Raw genomic sequence first — 17,596 nt, 5'->3', positions numbered from 1 at the left:
TTTTGTTGTTGTCGGGACATAAGGGCTAAGAATATATCAAAAAATTCGTGAACAACCTTCATCATCCACAAGCAAGCATGCACTGACGATAAGGGACAACACGAACGAACTTCGGCTCCCGACGAGACCACCTTGTATAATTGCATCATGATGGCGACGGGCTACTTGTGTCGGAAAGAGAGGTAGGGTAGTTGTTTTTTCAACTAAAATATAAAAACAATATAAAAGTGGTGCAAATTTCATAAACAAGAGGAGCTGGCTGTGTGCGTCGCAAACCGTAGTGAAAGACGAGCAAAAGCAGCGTCGAGAGAGTGAAGTGAAACTAATACAAACATTGGCATGGTAGTGGCGAGTGAGCAACAAGTGTCTAAAAAAAATATTGTGGTCGGAAAAAATGTTAGGAAAAGCCATCAGCCCAACTGGCTACAGGTATATTGACTACATCTGCCATAAATAAACAGGCAAAACTGGTAGAAAAGAGCATTTCCAACCAAGGAACCGAGTCTCGCACACGTAACCTTGTGTGTGCGTAGCACGGAAGCTGTTACTTGGCTTGGGCTGTGGCAGTGCAACGCCAACAAAATCGGAATACTTGTTCGTATGTATGTGGTTTCGGTTCGTGAGCTGTTTTGATTTTATAACCTAAACGGACATATAAATTGCAGCGGATACGTGAAGCATTGCCAGTAGAGTAAATATTCCAAAGACGTCGGGTACGTCACTGAAGATGGACACCACATCTGGAGCTGGATCTGGAGCCGGAGCTGGCAGTGGTTCAAGTGGCATCATCGCCGATGTTTGCCCCTGCTCAACGGCGGCTGCCATCGCTCACAACGAACAGCCGCAGACCAAGAGACAGAAAATTGAGAAGCAAATCAAAGTTGGCTCCAAGTCATTGCCCCCCCCGCCACCGTCACCGCCGGATATACTAGATCGGCGGGATGCCCTAGATGCCAATAGCAACAACAATAAGAATCATCACCTATGCTCATCGCTGTCATCGTCCTCCACGCACTCGCTGTCAACACCCAGCAGCACCAATAACTCACCCACAACGACGCCATGCAGCTCGAGGGCAACCTCCTATGCGCAGCTGCTCAGTGTACAGAGCTTAGTCCACAATATCTTGCCACAACCCGAGCTGCAAACCGACCCAGAGACCACGAAGGATGAAGTGGACCGCGCCGCAAAATTGCCAGATCTGCTGACCATAACCACCGGCAGTAGCAGCATCATCAGCAGCAGCAATAGTAGTTGTAATAATAGCAATAGGAGCACCTGCATTGCGTCGGCTTCTTCATCGATTGATGATATGTTGGAGTTCGAGCAATCACTGACGCGCCAGTGCCTGTGTGGTGTTTCGGAGCGAACGCTTCGTAAGCCGTTCCAGTCGCACTACTCGCAGGACACAAACGGCCAGAAACGGATCGCCTACCTTAGGGAGTGGCCCACCAACAAGCTGCTGCAGTTCCTGTCCAATCTGCAGCTGCTGTTCGACATCTACTTGAAGCAGAATGCCAAGGGCTTCATTTGTACGAGAATAATGGACGTTTGTGATGCCCTCATTCGGAACGACAACAAGCTTATCGACGAGATCATCGTGCTGGCTGGCTACAACAATTCCTATGTGCAATTTCTGGCTGGACGTGTGCTAGCCGCCTTTCTGGTGATTGCTAAACAGGAACTGAATGATGAGTGGCTGCAGAAAATCGTCGACCAGCTCTTCAATTTCGAGCTTCTCGAGCAGGCGGCGGTGCAAAAGATCCACTTTAGCCTGGACATTATCAAGCGAATTGTCGAATGGAAGGATATAGAGACGCATCCGTTGGATGATGACTGGATGACGAGTACCACGAGTGTTGCTGGTGCTGCTGCGTCGTCCATTGCCCTGCCAGCGGATGCCGCTGTAAGCTACATGCACTTTCCAGGACAGGACCAGCCGCTGGCGACCAACTACTTTGCTCTACAATTCAGAGAGGACGCAGCGGGCGATGCCGAGAGGGAGAGGGAGCCTGAAAGCAGGTATAGAGAGACGGAGAGGAGCAGGCGGAATGGCGGCCTGTACGATGATGATTCGATAAGCCCGCACCCCGCACAACCCGCATCCGTACCCGGCGGCTGTCACGTGGTCACTCTCACTGACTCCGAGAGCTTTGACACCACGCATCTGAAGTGCATCACGATACAGAAGCTGGAGCACAAGTGGCCCACGTTGGTGAAGAACATGTCGGAGCTGATGGCTCCCACCCACCAGGACACGGCGGAGCACTGCGTTCTCAACTTTCTGCAGCTGTGGGAGAACATCATTTCGGTCAAGGCCAATCTGTCCATCGACGAGACAAGACCCTACTACGCACAGCTGGACAAGTTTGAGCTCCTGCTCAACCACAGCCTGTCGTGCACCGTGTACAAGCAAATGCTGTGCCTGTTCAATGAGGCGCTGTGCTATGGCTCCACGCTAGCGCTGCAGGACATGCTGCCCGAGGAGACCTGCAAGCTGGCCCACCAGATCGTGTGTCATGTCCGTGGGTTTCGCATACTCGAATCATTGCCGCGACGCCAGCCGGACAATATGGTTAGCCTGATTGGCTACAACGGCACTCCCCTTGTTTATGCGAATGGTGCCATCGCCATAGCGACGATGGCGCGATCGGCGGATGCTGCAGTGCACGATGCAGGCGAGGATGGGGCGCCAATGCCGCCGCTGGACCTAATAGAAATGGACAAGACGCTGCTGCAGAAGATGGTGCTGCTGGTGCTAAAGTCAATTGCGGTGACAGTGAAAGAGATCCGCAGCGATTCGTCCGACTCGTCCATTGACTCGAGCGACTACGATGCATTCCAGGACATGTTGCTGATCGAGCGCTCCATTCGGGATGTGCTGAGCAAGCTGGAAACGTTCATCAAGCAGACCCTGGAGTTCCACCCGGAGTGTCATTTCAGCAAGATACTGATTCACCTATTCGACGACCAGGACGATCATTTGATTGAGGCCATGGTCTGCACCCTGGACGTGACGTCGGGCATCTCCTTTCGCAACAATGCCTTTCCCGAACTGGTGGCCATGCTGAACCCTGTGTATACGTTTCTGGAGTTCCTCAAGACGACTTCGAATAGCTCGGACCTGCTGCTGGACCTGCTGGTGAGCAACGAGACCTGCTTCCTGCTGTATCTGCTGCGCCTGCTGAAGTACATCCGCATGAACTGGACCATGTTTGTGCACAGCTGCCACAGCTTTGGCATGGGCAACGCCATGCTGAACGAGGCCATGGGCGTGCTGATCAGACTGCGCCTGCAGATATCGCGCCTGGTCTCCCGCCAGCTCTATCCGTATGACATATCGCCGGTGCTGCGTCTGCTGGAGAGTTGCGAGAGTCTCTACGAAGGTAACGAGCTTAGTTAAATGCAATGGAATAAACACCTGTCCTGTCCTTTCCTGTTTAACCACATGCAATTAAAATACGTAATTTATTTTAAAATTTAGTGTAATAGGAGAAGCTAGCGCAAAAATCGATAAAGAAGAATCCTTGCAGAATATCCTTGAAGTGTACTAGATTTAAGCCATATCGTGCCCCTGCTGATTGCAGCCCATATTCCATATAACTATCTCCAAATTAACGTTCCGTTCCAACTCAATAATCCAATACGATACGAGTATAAATATGTCATTAAGTTTTTTGTACACCCTGTCATCCGCTTTGAAGATCGACCTAACAATCTAGATACATAAACGTATGTAATTGTCACTGCAATGAGCATGACAAGATTGTAGCAAAGACTATACAATACCAAGATGTCGCATGAGGAACAAATGCTTTTTCAATTTTCGTTTGATGCTTCACGGTACGGGCGCGCGGGGCTAGTACTTCAATTCATGATGCAATTATACAAGGTGGTCTCGTCGGCAAAAGTTAGTCCCTTAACGTATGCTAGCAATAAGTGCGAGTGAAGGGCACATAGTATAGTGAGTTTGAGTGAGACGGTATATGTTGATGTTGATTAACCCTTAGCAGGACCGTGGGTTCTAAAATTTTAAAATAAAATGATTTTAGTGATATATTAATATTTAAATTTTATGCAGCCATTAATAATTTTTCTTCAACATTTTTAGTTATATTAAAATGTTCTTTTACATAATATATAAAGATTACTTCTAATTCTGTTGTATTTTTTTTATATGCTTTTTATAATTTTGTTGTTGTCGGGACATAAGGGTTAAGAATATATCAAAAAATTCGTCCGTGAACAACCTTCATCATCAACAAGCAAGCATGCACTGACGATAAGGGACAACACGAACGAACTTCGGCTCCCGACGAGACCACCTTGTATAATTGCATCATGCTTCAATTCTCTTTTACGCTACCTTCGCCTCCGAAGTGCTACTCGGCTTCGTCAATGCCTCGGTCAGCACGAGCTCGAGCCAACCCAGAAATATGCTTGTAGTTGTGTATATGTGTGTGTGTCCTAGGTCGGCACGGCCATAAACCGGTTTCGCCCGCAGCATATACGGCTTTTAGCTTCACACACAAGCGCACTGAAAGCATGTCAGTGGTTGCGTGCCGAAACCGTAGGGCAGCGTGGTCGCTGATGTCTTTGGCGCGGCACAGTGGGGACTCAGCCGAAATAGTCAAAAAATTGTATGAGTGCTTTAGATAAATTTAATGTACGCATCTAATAGAGAATTTTCCAATCGAATTTTCAAGATAGTTTTAGTTTAGGAGATATAAGCACTCAAAGTTTAACATTTTTTCAGTGTGCAAATATTTATTGACTAACTAACTAATTTAGCAAGCTGAGACGGCCAAAGGTCCCACTGTGCCGCTCCAAAGACTTCGGCGATCCGCGAACACCGCTTCGACGGTGCTGTTGCCGAACAGACGAAACCGATGGGCAGCGGGGTCGTGGTAGAGACGAAGTACAGGCGAAAAGGGAATTGAAACCCCGCGCGCTCCCTCGTGCCTTTTGGGTCCTAATGTTAGGACCCGCCATAGAACAGCTTTTTGGTCGCTTATGCGTCATCTTGGTATTGTATAGTCTTTGCTCGTAGTTAATGGTAATGTTGTAGGTACTCCAAACTAATCTGCACGCTAGCCTAAGATTGTTTTAATCTTGCCTTAAGTAGAATAATGTACCATAGTAATCGGCAACATGGATGGAGGAAAATACATTTTGCTCGTTCCGCCGCTCGCCGCTTGTGCAATTCGGGAAACGTGTGTACAAATTTTTGGTGTCTTCGCGATTGCATCGGCGGGTGCGTTTTAAAATACTTGAATAATACTATAGTTTAATGAATTAATTGACTAATTAACTGATTAAAAGAAACGCATTAAGAACAACAAAAACAACACACACACATGACAATGGTTTATCCAATTTATATTGGGAAAATAATATAGTCTTCTTTCTGGGTAGGTTCTCTTGTAATCTCTTTCAATATATTCGATTGTCTTGTGGATCGTTGTTGAAGCATTAATGGGTGGACGCGATAGTTAATGACGATTTATCATACGGACGCAACGTTTCAAGTCAAGCGATCCACTGGGCACAGCATTTGGATCTACATTTGGCGGATTAGGACCCGTGAGGCTAATAACAGAGCCGCGTCTGGCCAATTCGGAAGAGTATTGACTGATATTTGATACATGAACTGTTTGATAGTCTATGCTGATGGGGACGGAAGAGCGGCGATTGAGGCGCGTTTCTGCAGGAAAAAACAGTTTGGCTTAGAGCTGTTTGCGTGACATACCATACCGTGACAGTGACTGTGTGTTGTACCCGAGCGTGCTGCAGGATCTCCTGCCGGTCTGTAAGCTAACGGTGATGTGGCCCTGTGCTGATGATCGCGTGTCTTTGGGGTGCACACGGTGTGGTATCCGACACGGACCGTTCACTAAGTATAGAGGTGCCATAGAAGGATTGTACAGATCAAAAGTATACAATATATAAGGGTTTGTTTTTCTGAAATAGTCAAAAACGTAGCTCTCATACATGCATATGCATATATGAGTGGACAGTGCTTCGCAGTAGAGGAAGTTTACTAAATACACAAATAGTAGTAAATACGAGTAGAGTAGAGTACATTTAGATGTTTAAGTTGTTCTCTTATTAACCTGATCAGATGTGTAATCTCCGGCCCAGCGAGTTACATAACACCCCTAAAATGTTGTCAAAGTTTTTGGAGAAATACCTTTTGAGGCCCTCCGATCCTGTTTGTGTATTTGGGCATAGGACTGCTCCCCTTTGTTTTGCTGTTAGTATACAAAGAAATCATGTAATTTTAGTACTTGTGTATTCCCATAAGTCCTACGAAGTATTATTCTTACCGATTTGTAGTGCTGATTGATGTCGGATGCTGCTTTTAGCAGCAGATAAATAAATACCAGGGCAAAGAGATATATTATGGGCTCTGCGGTGTTGCTCTTCTTTGGGGAAGGAAGCAGGAAGCAGGAAGCAGGACATCCTGTTGCTCTCCACAGCTTTACCACCTCGGAGGCGCTTACCAGCCTTGGACTGATATGGCTTTGCCATTTGTTTGCTAGAAAGATTGCTGTCATTTTCTTGTGCGGGTTCTTTTTGGAAGATATCCAGCTTCTCGCATGTCAGGTTGTTTACTGGCTCATCCTCAATAGCTTCCAGCTGCGGGTAGCCTTCATCGGGAGAAACATCGGGGGCGTGTAGGTCGAGGGCAGCGACGCCGGGCTCGAAATAGTATCTGTAATTGCGTTGCGCCCCAGCAACCACGAGATACATTGTGCAAAGTACCATGAGGATTCCCAGCGGGACCACATGGTGGTTGTTTCTCCCTTTGCTGGCCGTCGACGAGGCCTCGACTTCATCCTCAGAAATTAACTTTTCGGTAAATGGCGATTGCATGGTCTATCGTCTAACCATCCAGAATTTGTGGTTGACTATCAACAATAGCTGTAAGTGTGTACCAATGATTAAAGTCGTTCTTCTGTTCGAGTCGGAAAATCGATAGGGACTACTGCGAACACACGGCTTCACATCTTTCGATTGGGCAGCCTTTAGATGCCAAAAGAGCACTGCTACTCCGTTGTACAACCGAATGTACTTCTTATCTTCTTAACTTATTTTATTGCTTTATTTTTGCAACAGCCAAACCACTGTTTCGGATAAAACACTCTCCACCATCAAAACTCCATACATATCTCCATACATATCTACATATGTCTCCCTGTACTCGTCGCACCTGCCCAAAGGCATTTAGCTTGTGATGTACGTTAATTCAAATCGTGAGCCTTCGATTACGGAGTGCTTAAGACTATTTTCAATTATTTACAATCTGATGACGGAAGGTCCGCGTCAGCATTCAAAGACACCAGTTGACATTCCAGTGAGTTGTTCGAGTATATCTAAAAAAAATATTTCAAATAACTGTGTATTCAAACAAATTATTCTTTTCCGTCTTACCAGTTATCTGGAGGTTTGCGGATTGGTTGCTGATTGTGGTATAAATGCGTTTGCTTTCCGCCATATTTTGTCGCTTAAACATAACAGTGCGCAGACTTTCTCCTGCAAATCAGTACATATTTTCAAGAATATTTCAGAACTCATAATGCTTGCAATTTTACTTACGGCGGCGCACACTGTAATAGGCTGACTTTATGTTTTGATGATAACTTTCTTTAGGCCTTGTATCGTGGGTTCTAGCCAATCTCCTCCTACGCGCTGTGTCGTAGAGGATGCTGCCTTGACTAGTCGCAATGCCCGACAAGCTGGGTAAAAAGCTGACTGTTTCAGTCAGTTCTTCTTGGGATTCGTCCATTAAATAGGATTCCAAGTCGTCGGGCCCCTCTTCACGATACTTTGAAGCTTCGATACAGCCATGAAGCTTGCGCTAAATCGTCCGCAGGATCTTGAAGCGCTTGATGATACGTTTTGGCTCCACCTGGGACGCTCACATCAGAATGGCCTTGCACTAGCGTAGTATTCGGATGAACTGTTGCAAGTAATCCTGCCCGATCTGAAGCTTTGCTTCAGCCAAAACCGTTCGATTGACTTCCACTTGAAAATGCTCTAGCACGAACAGGGCCATTTCCAGCAAGTCCTCTAATGGGACCTTTTCGTAGTGCTTTTCGGCAGCACTAATGCCGGACGTGAGTATCTCCAAACAACAGCCAAGAAACGCGCGACAGTCAATGATCTCCTGCAGAGTAGCCTTAAACTTGGCCACTTCCTCGTTGAAGTGCTGCTCCAAAACGTCGGAGTGCAGGTTGGAACCGTTGGCCTGCAGGGAAGGTATCAGGGTGGTGTCCAACGACTCAAAGGAAGCCAGACAGCTGCGCATCATCATTTTCACTATCGGAAAATATTTAATTGGATTTGCGCACTTTTCAATTCAGGATATTCAAAAGATAAGGATCGCATACTTTTCAAGTTGGGGGCAAAGGCAATTGCAAAAATGCCAATCTGGGTGGCTCGATCGATATTCACATCAAAATCGGCAATGAATTCATCAGCTATAGCGTCATTATCCGAACTGCTCTTCAGAAGGGTGCGGATTTTGTCCACTGAGAACTTTCGAAAATCTAAAAAGCAGGTGAACACCAAACGCAGCAAGGCATCATTAATGAAATCTTCTAGCTGATAGAGCGCCTGTTCCAGTGTCATGGCTTTCAGTTTGAGATTGGAGTTCGAAGAGTTCGGGACTTAGCACTCATCTTAGGAAATAGAGGTGGCTCGCCTAATGAAAGAGATGCAGAAATGTGTGTATGTATGCAATTTTCTTGAGATATTTACCGAAACTGCAGAGCCAGACGCCAGTTTCATTGTGCACTCTACCTGCCGCACACAAACAATAATCTGAGTGAGGCAAAGACAAACCAATTCTGCGGACGCGTGACTTTTGTCGTTCTGCTTCCGGTCGCTCAAAGATTTGTGGACAGCAGATGCAAATTCCAATAGAGCCGCACAGAAGTCCTGCGAACAAAGAACTATTGCAATATCTTCTCTGGCATTGCGGACCTTTTACGGTACATTCAGCCAGTTCATATTTCTGACACTAGTGGTTTCAATACTATTATCTTTTTATTTTATTTATTATTATTTTCATTTTTAATCACTGGCCCCACGATTTCTCACTAACTGCCTGAAAAGCCAGTTGCAAATATTTTATCTTATCGTTTCCATTCGTATATCATCCCTGATTTGGTCGGCGTAAGATTTTGATGATCTGAGTACTAGACTTTATAACTGTAAGACATTAAACTTTGCTAACTAACTAGCGAAAAAGGGAACACCAAGATTTCCCTTTTAAAAAATAAATAGAAGCGCTGCACAAGTGAAAACCGAAGCCTGCCCGATGATATCGATAATATGTGAATTTAAATATTTATTCACAAATTTAGTATTAATTGTGCTAGCAATGAATGCGCTGGATTATTATCTAACGGAATTTAAGTGGAAAAGGAAATATGGAATTAAACGGATGGCCAGAATACTCCCGCAATTGAGGCCTTACGGCGGATAGACGGAGTGAAGTGCAGAAATATCTTGCATAAGTTATATAAGATTGTATATAGAAACTGATCATACAGTATTGTGTGCCGTTCGGACTGTTATAAATAAATATCGATAGTGATATTTTCATAGTGAGACAAGATCCAATAAAATCAAGTTGTTAAGATAAGCCAGTCAGGTAGAAAATTGATTCATTAATCGGATAAAATTATGTGGGCCTGCCCTCAGCCCTGGCTGAGGGTTTTATTTAGCTAGTAATATTCCACGGAATATCAAAAACGAGGAATATGTATAATAGAACATGAATTTGTCAGTATATTTACGGTATATTTTTCAAATGAGACGATATATTTCTGAGGGTCGGACGGTATAGTCTAGCGATAGGTCCGCGGTTACACTGCTTTTCGGTAAAAAACTTTTCTGATAAAATTAAAATTAAAAATTGCTTGTTTGTCTCCATGCAAAATAATAGATAAGGTCTAAAGCACCTCTTCGTCTCCCACGCCAAGTTGCACCAGCGCACACGTACAAAATCCACGTACATTCAGAAATACCAATACAATACATCGGAGCGGAGCGAAGAGACAAGTGCAAGAAAATGAGTTCTTCAAATGCAGTCCAACTCACCAAACTGATACAGGAAAAATGTCAAACCTTATTAACTCAAATGCTACGCGACGAAGATAACAAATATTGCGTTGACTGCGATGCCAAGGGTAGGTGCAATACATAATTTATAATTTATGATTAATTTCGCTCCTGGATGTACATCGGTACACATATGCATCCATACTTATCTATGTATATGTGTACATATGTACACCACATTGTAAACAGAAAAGAATGGGCGGACTCGTGAGAATTTATCTTTATCTTTTACATATGTATGTAAATCTATGTACAGTCGCTTAAGAGCACTATAATACATGAACTGCATTCATTAACAGGTCCTCGCTGGGCGTCGTGGAACTTGGGCATGTTCCTGTGCATCCGCTGCGCTGGCATCCACCGGAATTTGGGCGTTCATATATCACGTGTGAAGTCGGTGAATCTGGATACCTGGACGCCGGAGCAAGTGATCTCGCTGCAGCAAATGGGAAACTCTAGGGCCCGCGCTGTGTACGAGGCGCAGCTTCCAGACGGATTCCGACGACCACAGGGGGACACCGCATTGGAGAACTTTATTCGAGCAAAATACGAACACAAAAAGTATTTGGCCCGCGAATGGGTGCCGCCGTCACCACCCAAAGTAGACTGGGCCAAAGAAATCGATGAAGAACTAGAGCGGCAGAAGAGGAAAAAGAAAAGTACACAAGCCAGCTTGGGTCTTAGTGGCGTTTTTAGCGCTTCCGACAAGCGGGCCTCCACCTCGGCGACTGCATCCAAAAACTCGCCACTACCCGCCCCATTGCCCAAGCCCAAGCCGAACCAAGTCGGCGGCTGCAGCCCAAAGACCACACATCGTGTACAATTGAATAGCAGCAATAGAAGCGCCGGCGAAAGTGATCTTTTGGGACTTTCATCGCCCACTAAGCCAATAGTCGGCGGCGGGGCTGCCACCACGGCTAGCCAAGACCTTCAAAACGAAAGTTTAACCAGCTTTCTAAGTGCCAGCAGCTGTGGCATCATCCCGACTGATACTGCCACAGGCCAGCAAGAGAAATTCAATGGGAACAATGGGGATACTCTGCTGGCCTCAAAACCCAATTCATTGGCCCAGGAGGAGCAGGACTTCTTCAACCAAGGCTCGCTGGGGAACGGGGCCAGTGACAAGGACCAGTCTGGAAAGCTGTCCAAGGATAGTATCCTCGCCTTGTATGGAAATGCACCTACCACTCATAGTTCTCAACTGAATTTCGGCGGATTCACAGGCATGGCTCCTGGGGGATACATGCATCAGCAACAGCAGCAGCAGATTCCGCATCAGTTTATGACGCCGCCGAATTCCGTTAGCATGTACAATGCTCCTGTAATGGCTGCACCAAACGCGTTCAGCAACGCCCCCATCAGCTCGAGTGCCAATTCAATGAGCCTGGCGGGAGTGGGTGGAGTCGGCTTTGGCGGTGGCCAGTTTCTAAACTCTGGAACCAGTCCGTATGCTGCAGGCGGAAGCTTGCCCGTGCAAGGATCTGGATCGAATCTGATGCAGACAAATCAAAGCATTCTTAGTGGGATGCCCCTGTTTGGGGCACACCCACAAGCGGTTCCACAGCAGCAGCAACACCCGCAGCTGGCGGGCCTCTCCATGAATGTCATGCAACCTCTATCCAGTGGCTTGCCTATGGCGCCCCAAACCGGGCCGATTGGATTCCCCACCTCGGCAGGCCCCACTGCCTCCTCAGTACCATCCAATCTGAACCAGCAATTCGGAAACTTAAATATCGGTAATGTTTGGCAATAAATACAGATTGTATTTATGTATATGTATTCCTTTAATTAATTTTAAGACAAACGTATGTCTCGTGTAATACTTGATAAGTAATACTTGTTTATATCCATTTGATGTACAACTTGCCAGTTAGTTGTGTTGAGACGTGTTCAAGCAAAACATACGTATTGATAGCAGAATTATCCACTTGACTCTCGCGACGAGCCATGTATTAGATAATGTTCAAGCTTAGCAGGGAGTGCAGTACGACGGCCGTTCGTCGAATCTATTCCAATTATACCATAACTATGTGTAACACCAAAATAATAAAAATCTAACTAAATCTAAAAGCAACGCAACTAATGCACTTCCGAAATAAATGTACATTTATTTAATAGGTACATATACCTTCTATTTGCCTAAATAGTCCACGCAGGAAAAGAGTATGTAAAGTAAAAGATTTGGCTCTGTACTTTTAAATGCTCCGTATCTTAAGATAATCTCTCATTTTTTTCTCAAGGTGATGATTAAATATCATGGCTGGAGTGTTGGCGGATTAATGTATGCATTCATACATACAACTTCGAACTGTGTAATATTAATTGATTTAAATTCTCGTGCATTTATTCTTAATACCACTTTCAAGAGTCTTCTGCTTTTCTCTAACATGGGGTCCCAGGACAAGAGACTCGCGGATGAACTAACGACGAGGCTAAACAAGTCCACACCAGACGTGGACACAGTGATGCTGAACCTAGATGGCAAGGACTTCACAGTGGAACCAGTGATGCTATAGACACTGATTCAAATTTTCTGCAAACAAAAACTTTAAGCCTGTACCGCTTTGAATCGCTGATCTACTGTAAAGATCTGCTCAATGTTGTAGGCGTTTCGCACTTGGCGCTCCGGGCGCCTCGGGCGGAGCTAGTCTACCACATGCTCTACGCCAACCTGCTGCAGCTCTATTTAAAGGATTACACCGACTTCTTCGATCAGTCGGCACCTGGTTAACGGCCATGTCAGTGAAAATCAGGGTAAATCCTCCCTTCAAGAAACCTCAACTCAACTTGTGGATACACCCTTCGGATGCAGCGGTGGCTTCCGTTGGCTGCCCTTCCGATATATTGGTATCGATATATATAAACATCGGGCACGCAAACATCGATGTTATACACGTCAACCGAGTAGTAAAAAAAATTCATAACAAATAAATTCATTTTCTCGAGAGAAATGAGCGAGCAAATCGAAGAAAAGCTGCAAAAGCTTCTAACTGACCCCACTGTCAGCCAGGACCTGACAACGAAGGAAGCGTATTTCGCCAGTCTTTCCGAATGGGCAAAGCAAGCATCCATCTCCCAAAACGCAATGGCGATGTTTCCATATTACTTGCTCGCCAAATACCCGCAACTGTTTCAGACGAATCCCCTCCTGTCGAGTCCCCCTCTACGGGCACAGGAAACTGGAAATGCCCCGCTCCCGCAGCAGCTCCGCCCGCCTTCCACCGCTTCCGGGTGCTGGACGAAGTCCAGCAGCAAGAGACCATTCACCGTGTGGGAGGTTATGAGTATGTGGTGGCGCCGTTTTGGAAACGAGCCGTTGCGGAGGCCATTGACATGCTCATCCTGTTCATACTGAAAATAATTGTTACCTTTGGCATAGTGAATCTCTTTGAGATCGATTTTGACAAGGACGTCATGCGGAGAACGCTGGAAGACGAGGATCTCTTTGTGAACTTTTTCGACCTCTCCATGGACTTTATAAATATGTCATCCGATCTGCTCATGATCGAGATGCTAACCAAGATGATAGTATGCTGTTATGAGGCTGTTTGGACGGTCTGGTACAACGGAGCTACGCCTGGAAAATCGCTGATGAAGATACGCATACACTATGTGGAGGCAGTTCTTCCTTTGCAGGCGCCCGTCTTGCCACAATTTGTTTTCCAGCCACAGCGGGAACCACTGCGAGCCCTGCTCTATCCCGCTGAGACACCAAAGTTGCTGAGGGCATTCGCACGGGCCCTCGCGAAGAACCTTGTCATGACGCTTCAGTTTCCCATCTGCGTTGTTATGATATTCTTTAAGAACAATAGAACTGCATACGATATAATGACAAAGACTATAATCGTCGAGTCCAATTCCAATGCCATATACCGTACCGTCGTGCCGCAGCAGCAGCAACGTAATCGCTAACAATCAGTCAGTTATAGGAAGTCCAATACAACACTCACCGCCAAATTGTGTACGGAGTATATATGTATTATGCATATAATTTATCTATTCATATACAAAAGTTACTGTTAATACTAAATTTAATGTCGATATGTTGATGTAAAATAAAATTAAATCCCTGAAACGCTGAGTAAGTGGACTACGAGGCGCGAGTGTCAGAATATGTTCGTTTATTGGTTTACTTCACATTGACGTTTTTCAGGGATTGAGATACAACATTGCCCTTGCCAGGAACATGCAGAGCTGAGCCCTTGTAGCATGCCACCAGATCGGCATTGGTCATTAGGTCAGGAGCACATGTTTCGAAGATCTTCTTAGGATTTAGCTGAGCATCCGGCTGCCGTGTGTATCCCTCGCAGTGAACCAGATCGCCGGGAACTGCGCCTACAGGTGGGCTCAACACTTCTACTTTGGCCGGTGTCGATGCACACATCACCATGGCCTCTGAGGTCACGCCACGCATTTTAGCTGGTTTCAGATTGCACATTACCACATTACCACGGCACATTGCACGGCTGCTGCCGTCTTGGAGCCAGCTTCCACCGCGGCGTCGGTGCAGAATTCTCGGGAGCCTGGGACGAATATCTGCTGCTTGCCATTTCGTAGTTCGAGTTGCACTAGCTGTGCCAGAGCCGCTTCGATTTCTTTTTCAAGTGCGGCGTTTTCCTTGATTTGCTCTTGTTTCTTGCGGAGCACGAGCTGACTTTGGATCCCGGCCATCTGTTTTCGCAAAGTTGAGATGAAAATAGAATTTCACAGAGCCCTGTAATACTTGCCTCTGACTTGAGGGAGTCAACCAACGCTGAAGCGCGTTCATTGTTTTGCACAATTTGGTGCAACGCTGCCATCTTTTTTGAAAAATTTTTTTCACCAAGTCTAGCTCACTCATTTTACCAATTTTAAACTTTTCATAAAACTATCTAGTATTTTCCAGTATATTTTACTCACCCTCTTGACCAATGCACCAATGTCGAAACCGTGTAGAAATTGTTGCATGCGAAGGTATCGATAGGTGATACCCCATAGAAGCGGTGAGGAGGAAAGAAGTTTGAACAGAGTGGCAAGGCCAAAATTTAAGGGGAAAAGGTTAGCGAAGAGTGGCGCCACCTGGTCCTGGAGAGAGAGAGTTCCGCGCGCTCTCCGGAGCCGTTATGAGAGAAGATTTCCGATCTCATCCCATAACGGAGTCCCGAAGCCAACTCACCCATCCCCCAAAGAAAAGAGAGCCGCCAGCAGCCCGAATCAGGCCATGCCCTTGAACCTAGTTCAAGGGCGATAGAAGAGAGAGCGATGGGGATCAGCGGCCCGGGAGCATTAAACAGAGCAGCTAAGCCAAGAGGGGGTTCAGAGAAAGAAATTCCCGCAACGGAGGAGCATGCGCGCCGGACATAGTGATCTAGTGATTTTTTTTGTTCTGAAAGAAAAAGTGAGTGGGATGAGGATGGAGTAGTGGCCATCACCTCCTCGGATTCCAGACGACGGAATTCAAATCAACGGAATACCAGGAGTTGAAAGGAGAAGTCTGCAGGAACAAAGAATTATTGCCTGACCTGCGAATAGACGGGGACCTGGTATTCAAGCGAATGGGCTTCGCGCAAATCGACGACCAAGTGGAAGGGTCCATGTGGAAATTATGGATTCCCGCGTCACTGACGAAAACCCTCATCGCGAAGGCCCACGAAGACCACACAGCTGGACACGGTGGAATGAAGAAGACCTTGCATAGGTTAAAAAGGCACTACTACTGGCCGGCGATGACGGCACAAGTGCGGGAATACGTCCGAAGCTGCACCGAATGCAAGGAATCCAAAGCCCCCAATTACCGTAGCCAAGTCGGGATCGGTCAGGAAGTGGTCACGGAGAGGCCATTCCAAAAGATCTACATAGACTTCCTGGGAAAGTTTCCCAGGTCGAAAAGGGGACAGGCCTGGATTTTCGTCGTCGTAGACCACTTTTCAAAATTTACCTTCTTGAAGGCGATGAGGGAGGCGACCGCTGCGAACGTCGTTCAATTCCTGGTGCAAGAGGTATTCTACAAATTCGGGGTGCCAGAGGTGATCCACTCCGACAACGGAAAGCAGTTCCTATCGAAGGCGTTCATGGACATGGTCAGCGGCTTCGGGATCCGACACATGCGCACAGCAGTCTACTCGCCGCAAAGCAATGCAGCCGAGAGAGTAAATCGTACGATACTCGCTGCAATAAGGACGTATTTGGAAAAGGATCACAGAGACTGGGACATCTACCTACCGGAGATCGAAGTTTCAATCCGTGACTCGGTGCACGAAGCCACAGGCGTAACGCCGTTTTTCGCTGTATTTGGACAACAGATGTTTCTGAATGGGAACCGCTATAAGCTGGCGAGGAAGCTGCAGTCTTTGACGGAACATGAAGTGCACGCATTAGATCCCGCGAATAAGCGACACCTCATTCGCGAGCAAATTAAACGCAGCCTACACCAAGCGTATGAGCGGAGCAGCCAGCGATACAACAAACGGGCCCGAGTCTTTTTCGCCAGACCTGGCCAAGAAGTCTACAGGCGCAACTTCACCCTCAGCGACTTTGGCAAAAGCTACAACGCCAAGTTCGCCCGGAAATTCCTAAAATGCAGAGTCGTACGTCCAGTAGGGAATAACGCCTACGAGCTGGAGGATCTGTCGGGGAGGCCGGTGGGGATTTTTCACGCCAAAGACCTAAAATTGTAGCGAAAACTTCAGACTGAGTTAGAAACAAGGAAAACGCACAATAGGTCACAGCTCCGCCAACCTGGCTTGCTTTTTGCTGGGCTCGAATACACAATCCTGGCCACGTAGAGCGGGTCCCTCGCCCATTTAGGGAGAGAAGAAAAAAAAAAAAAAAATCATCAATCAACTTATTTACTCCCATTATTTATTTTTGTTAGACGTCTCCATTTATATGTATATGTTAATCCCCTAATTTAAGTCCGTCCATATTATATCTATATGTAACTTATTTATATTTATTATATTAATTATTTCTATTTATCTATTTATTTATTAACCGCCCGTAGTGATAAGATGAGGGGGGTATGAATAGGCAGGCTTAGTGTAGCGATGATACCGTGTAAAATTAGGAAATTGAAGTGAAAATTATAACGAAGAAAATGAATTGCTAAGCGTTTCATATGGGGGTAAGAGGAGCCACAGCAACGAGAGGGTAAGGCTGCTGCACATGGCAGGGAAATCCAAAACGTTGTTATTCAGATCTCAGATAGGGAGGGTACGTCAGGGGTAAAAACACCGACACCTCGACCTGGTCCACGTCTGTGTTGAAGGAAGTTACTGTAATGTTGTTTGTCGAGTAGAGTCCGTTTGCAGTTTTTTTTGTCGGTTACTTTTGTTGTTTCAATTTGTTCGAGATGTCCAATTAGTTGGTATATTGTGCGACCTGAGGGCTTGGGAAGTACGCAGCCCTGGGATGACTGGCTAGCCGGCCTTGCCCCGAAGAAAACAAAGGTTCGTAACAAAATGCCATTTAAATCCATATCCCAGGC

At 46.1% G+C, this 17,596-nt stretch overlaps 4 protein-coding genes and 1 pseudogene across 5 annotated transcripts; 3 read left to right on the top strand and 2 right to left on the bottom strand.

The window, feature by feature from the left end:
- The first annotated feature begins 124 nt into the window (after positions 1-124).
- Positions 125-3,478, top strand: LOC117194195 (protein lines-like). 2 transcript variants are annotated; one of them, XM_033398849.1, is made up of 2 exons: positions 125-598; positions 666-3,478. In XM_033398849.1, the coding sequence occupies exon 2, from the start codon at positions 728-730 to the stop codon at positions 3,401-3,403; it is 2,676 nt and encodes an 891-aa protein (XP_033254740.1). In that variant the 5' UTR covers positions 125-598; positions 666-727; the 3' UTR covers positions 3,404-3,478. The 2 variants fall into 2 exon arrangements, with proteins under 2 accessions (XP_033254740.1, XP_033254739.1); XM_033398848.1 differs by having other exon boundaries at positions 126-602.
- A 3,432-nt stretch (positions 3,479-6,910) lies between these two features.
- On the bottom strand, positions 6,911-9,102 carry LOC117193950 (serendipity locus protein alpha-like). Its single transcript, XM_033398607.1, is given in 6 exon segments — positions 6,911-7,376; positions 7,435-7,536; positions 7,600-8,322; positions 8,394-8,673; positions 8,764-8,943; positions 9,001-9,102. Coding segments are annotated over 6 exon segments (1,350 nt in total). The 5' UTR covers positions 9,016-9,102; the 3' UTR covers positions 6,911-7,326.
- Positions 9,103-9,868: 766 nt separating this feature from the next.
- On the top strand, positions 9,869-12,252 carry LOC117192820 (stromal membrane-associated protein 2-like). The gene is made up of 2 exons (XM_033397585.1): positions 9,869-10,199; positions 10,431-12,252. The coding sequence occupies exons 1-2, from the start codon at positions 10,082-10,084 to the stop codon at positions 11,882-11,884; spliced, it is 1,572 nt and encodes a 523-aa protein (XP_033253476.1). The 5' UTR covers positions 9,869-10,081; the 3' UTR covers positions 11,885-12,252.
- A 746-nt stretch (positions 12,253-12,998) lies between these two features.
- Positions 12,999-14,243, top strand: LOC117192821 (annotated as a pseudogene).
- On the bottom strand, positions 14,236-14,802 carry LOC117192822 (aminoacyl tRNA synthase complex-interacting multifunctional protein 1-like). The gene has a single exon (XM_033397586.1). It carries the CDS (start codon positions 14,588-14,590, stop codon positions 14,261-14,263), a length of 330 nt encoding a protein of 109 aa, XP_033253477.1. The 5' UTR covers positions 14,591-14,802; the 3' UTR covers positions 14,236-14,260.
- Positions 14,803-17,596: the final 2,794 nt, after the last annotated feature.

The sequence above is a fragment of the Drosophila miranda genome (assembly GCF_003369915.1).
Source record: "Drosophila miranda strain MSH22 chromosome Y unlocalized genomic scaffold, D.miranda_PacBio2.1 Contig_Y2_pilon, whole genome shotgun sequence".
NCBI classification, from domain to species: domain Eukaryota; kingdom Metazoa; phylum Arthropoda; class Insecta; order Diptera; family Drosophilidae; genus Drosophila; species Drosophila miranda.
Note: the sequence above shows the minus strand (reverse complement) of the source record. Positions and strands in the feature narration are given on the sequence as shown.

Bases quoted from the DNA above. Each gene is read 5' to 3' on its own strand.
- LOC117194195 (XM_033398849.1), top strand. From the start codon at position 728: ATGGACACCACATCTGGAGCTGGATCTGGAGCCGGAGCTGGCAGTGGT.
- LOC117192820 (XM_033397585.1), top strand. From the start codon at position 10,082: ATGAGTTCTTCAAATGCAGTCCAACTCACCAAACTGATACAGGAAAAA. The intron at 10,200-10,430 runs GTAGGTGCAATA...ATTCATTAACAG, and splicing joins CGTTGACTGCGATGCCAAGG to GTCCTCGCTGGGCGTCGTGG.
- LOC117192822 (XM_033397586.1), bottom strand. From the start codon at position 14,590: ATGTGCCGTGGTAATGTGGTAATGTGCAATCTGAAACCAGCTAAAATG.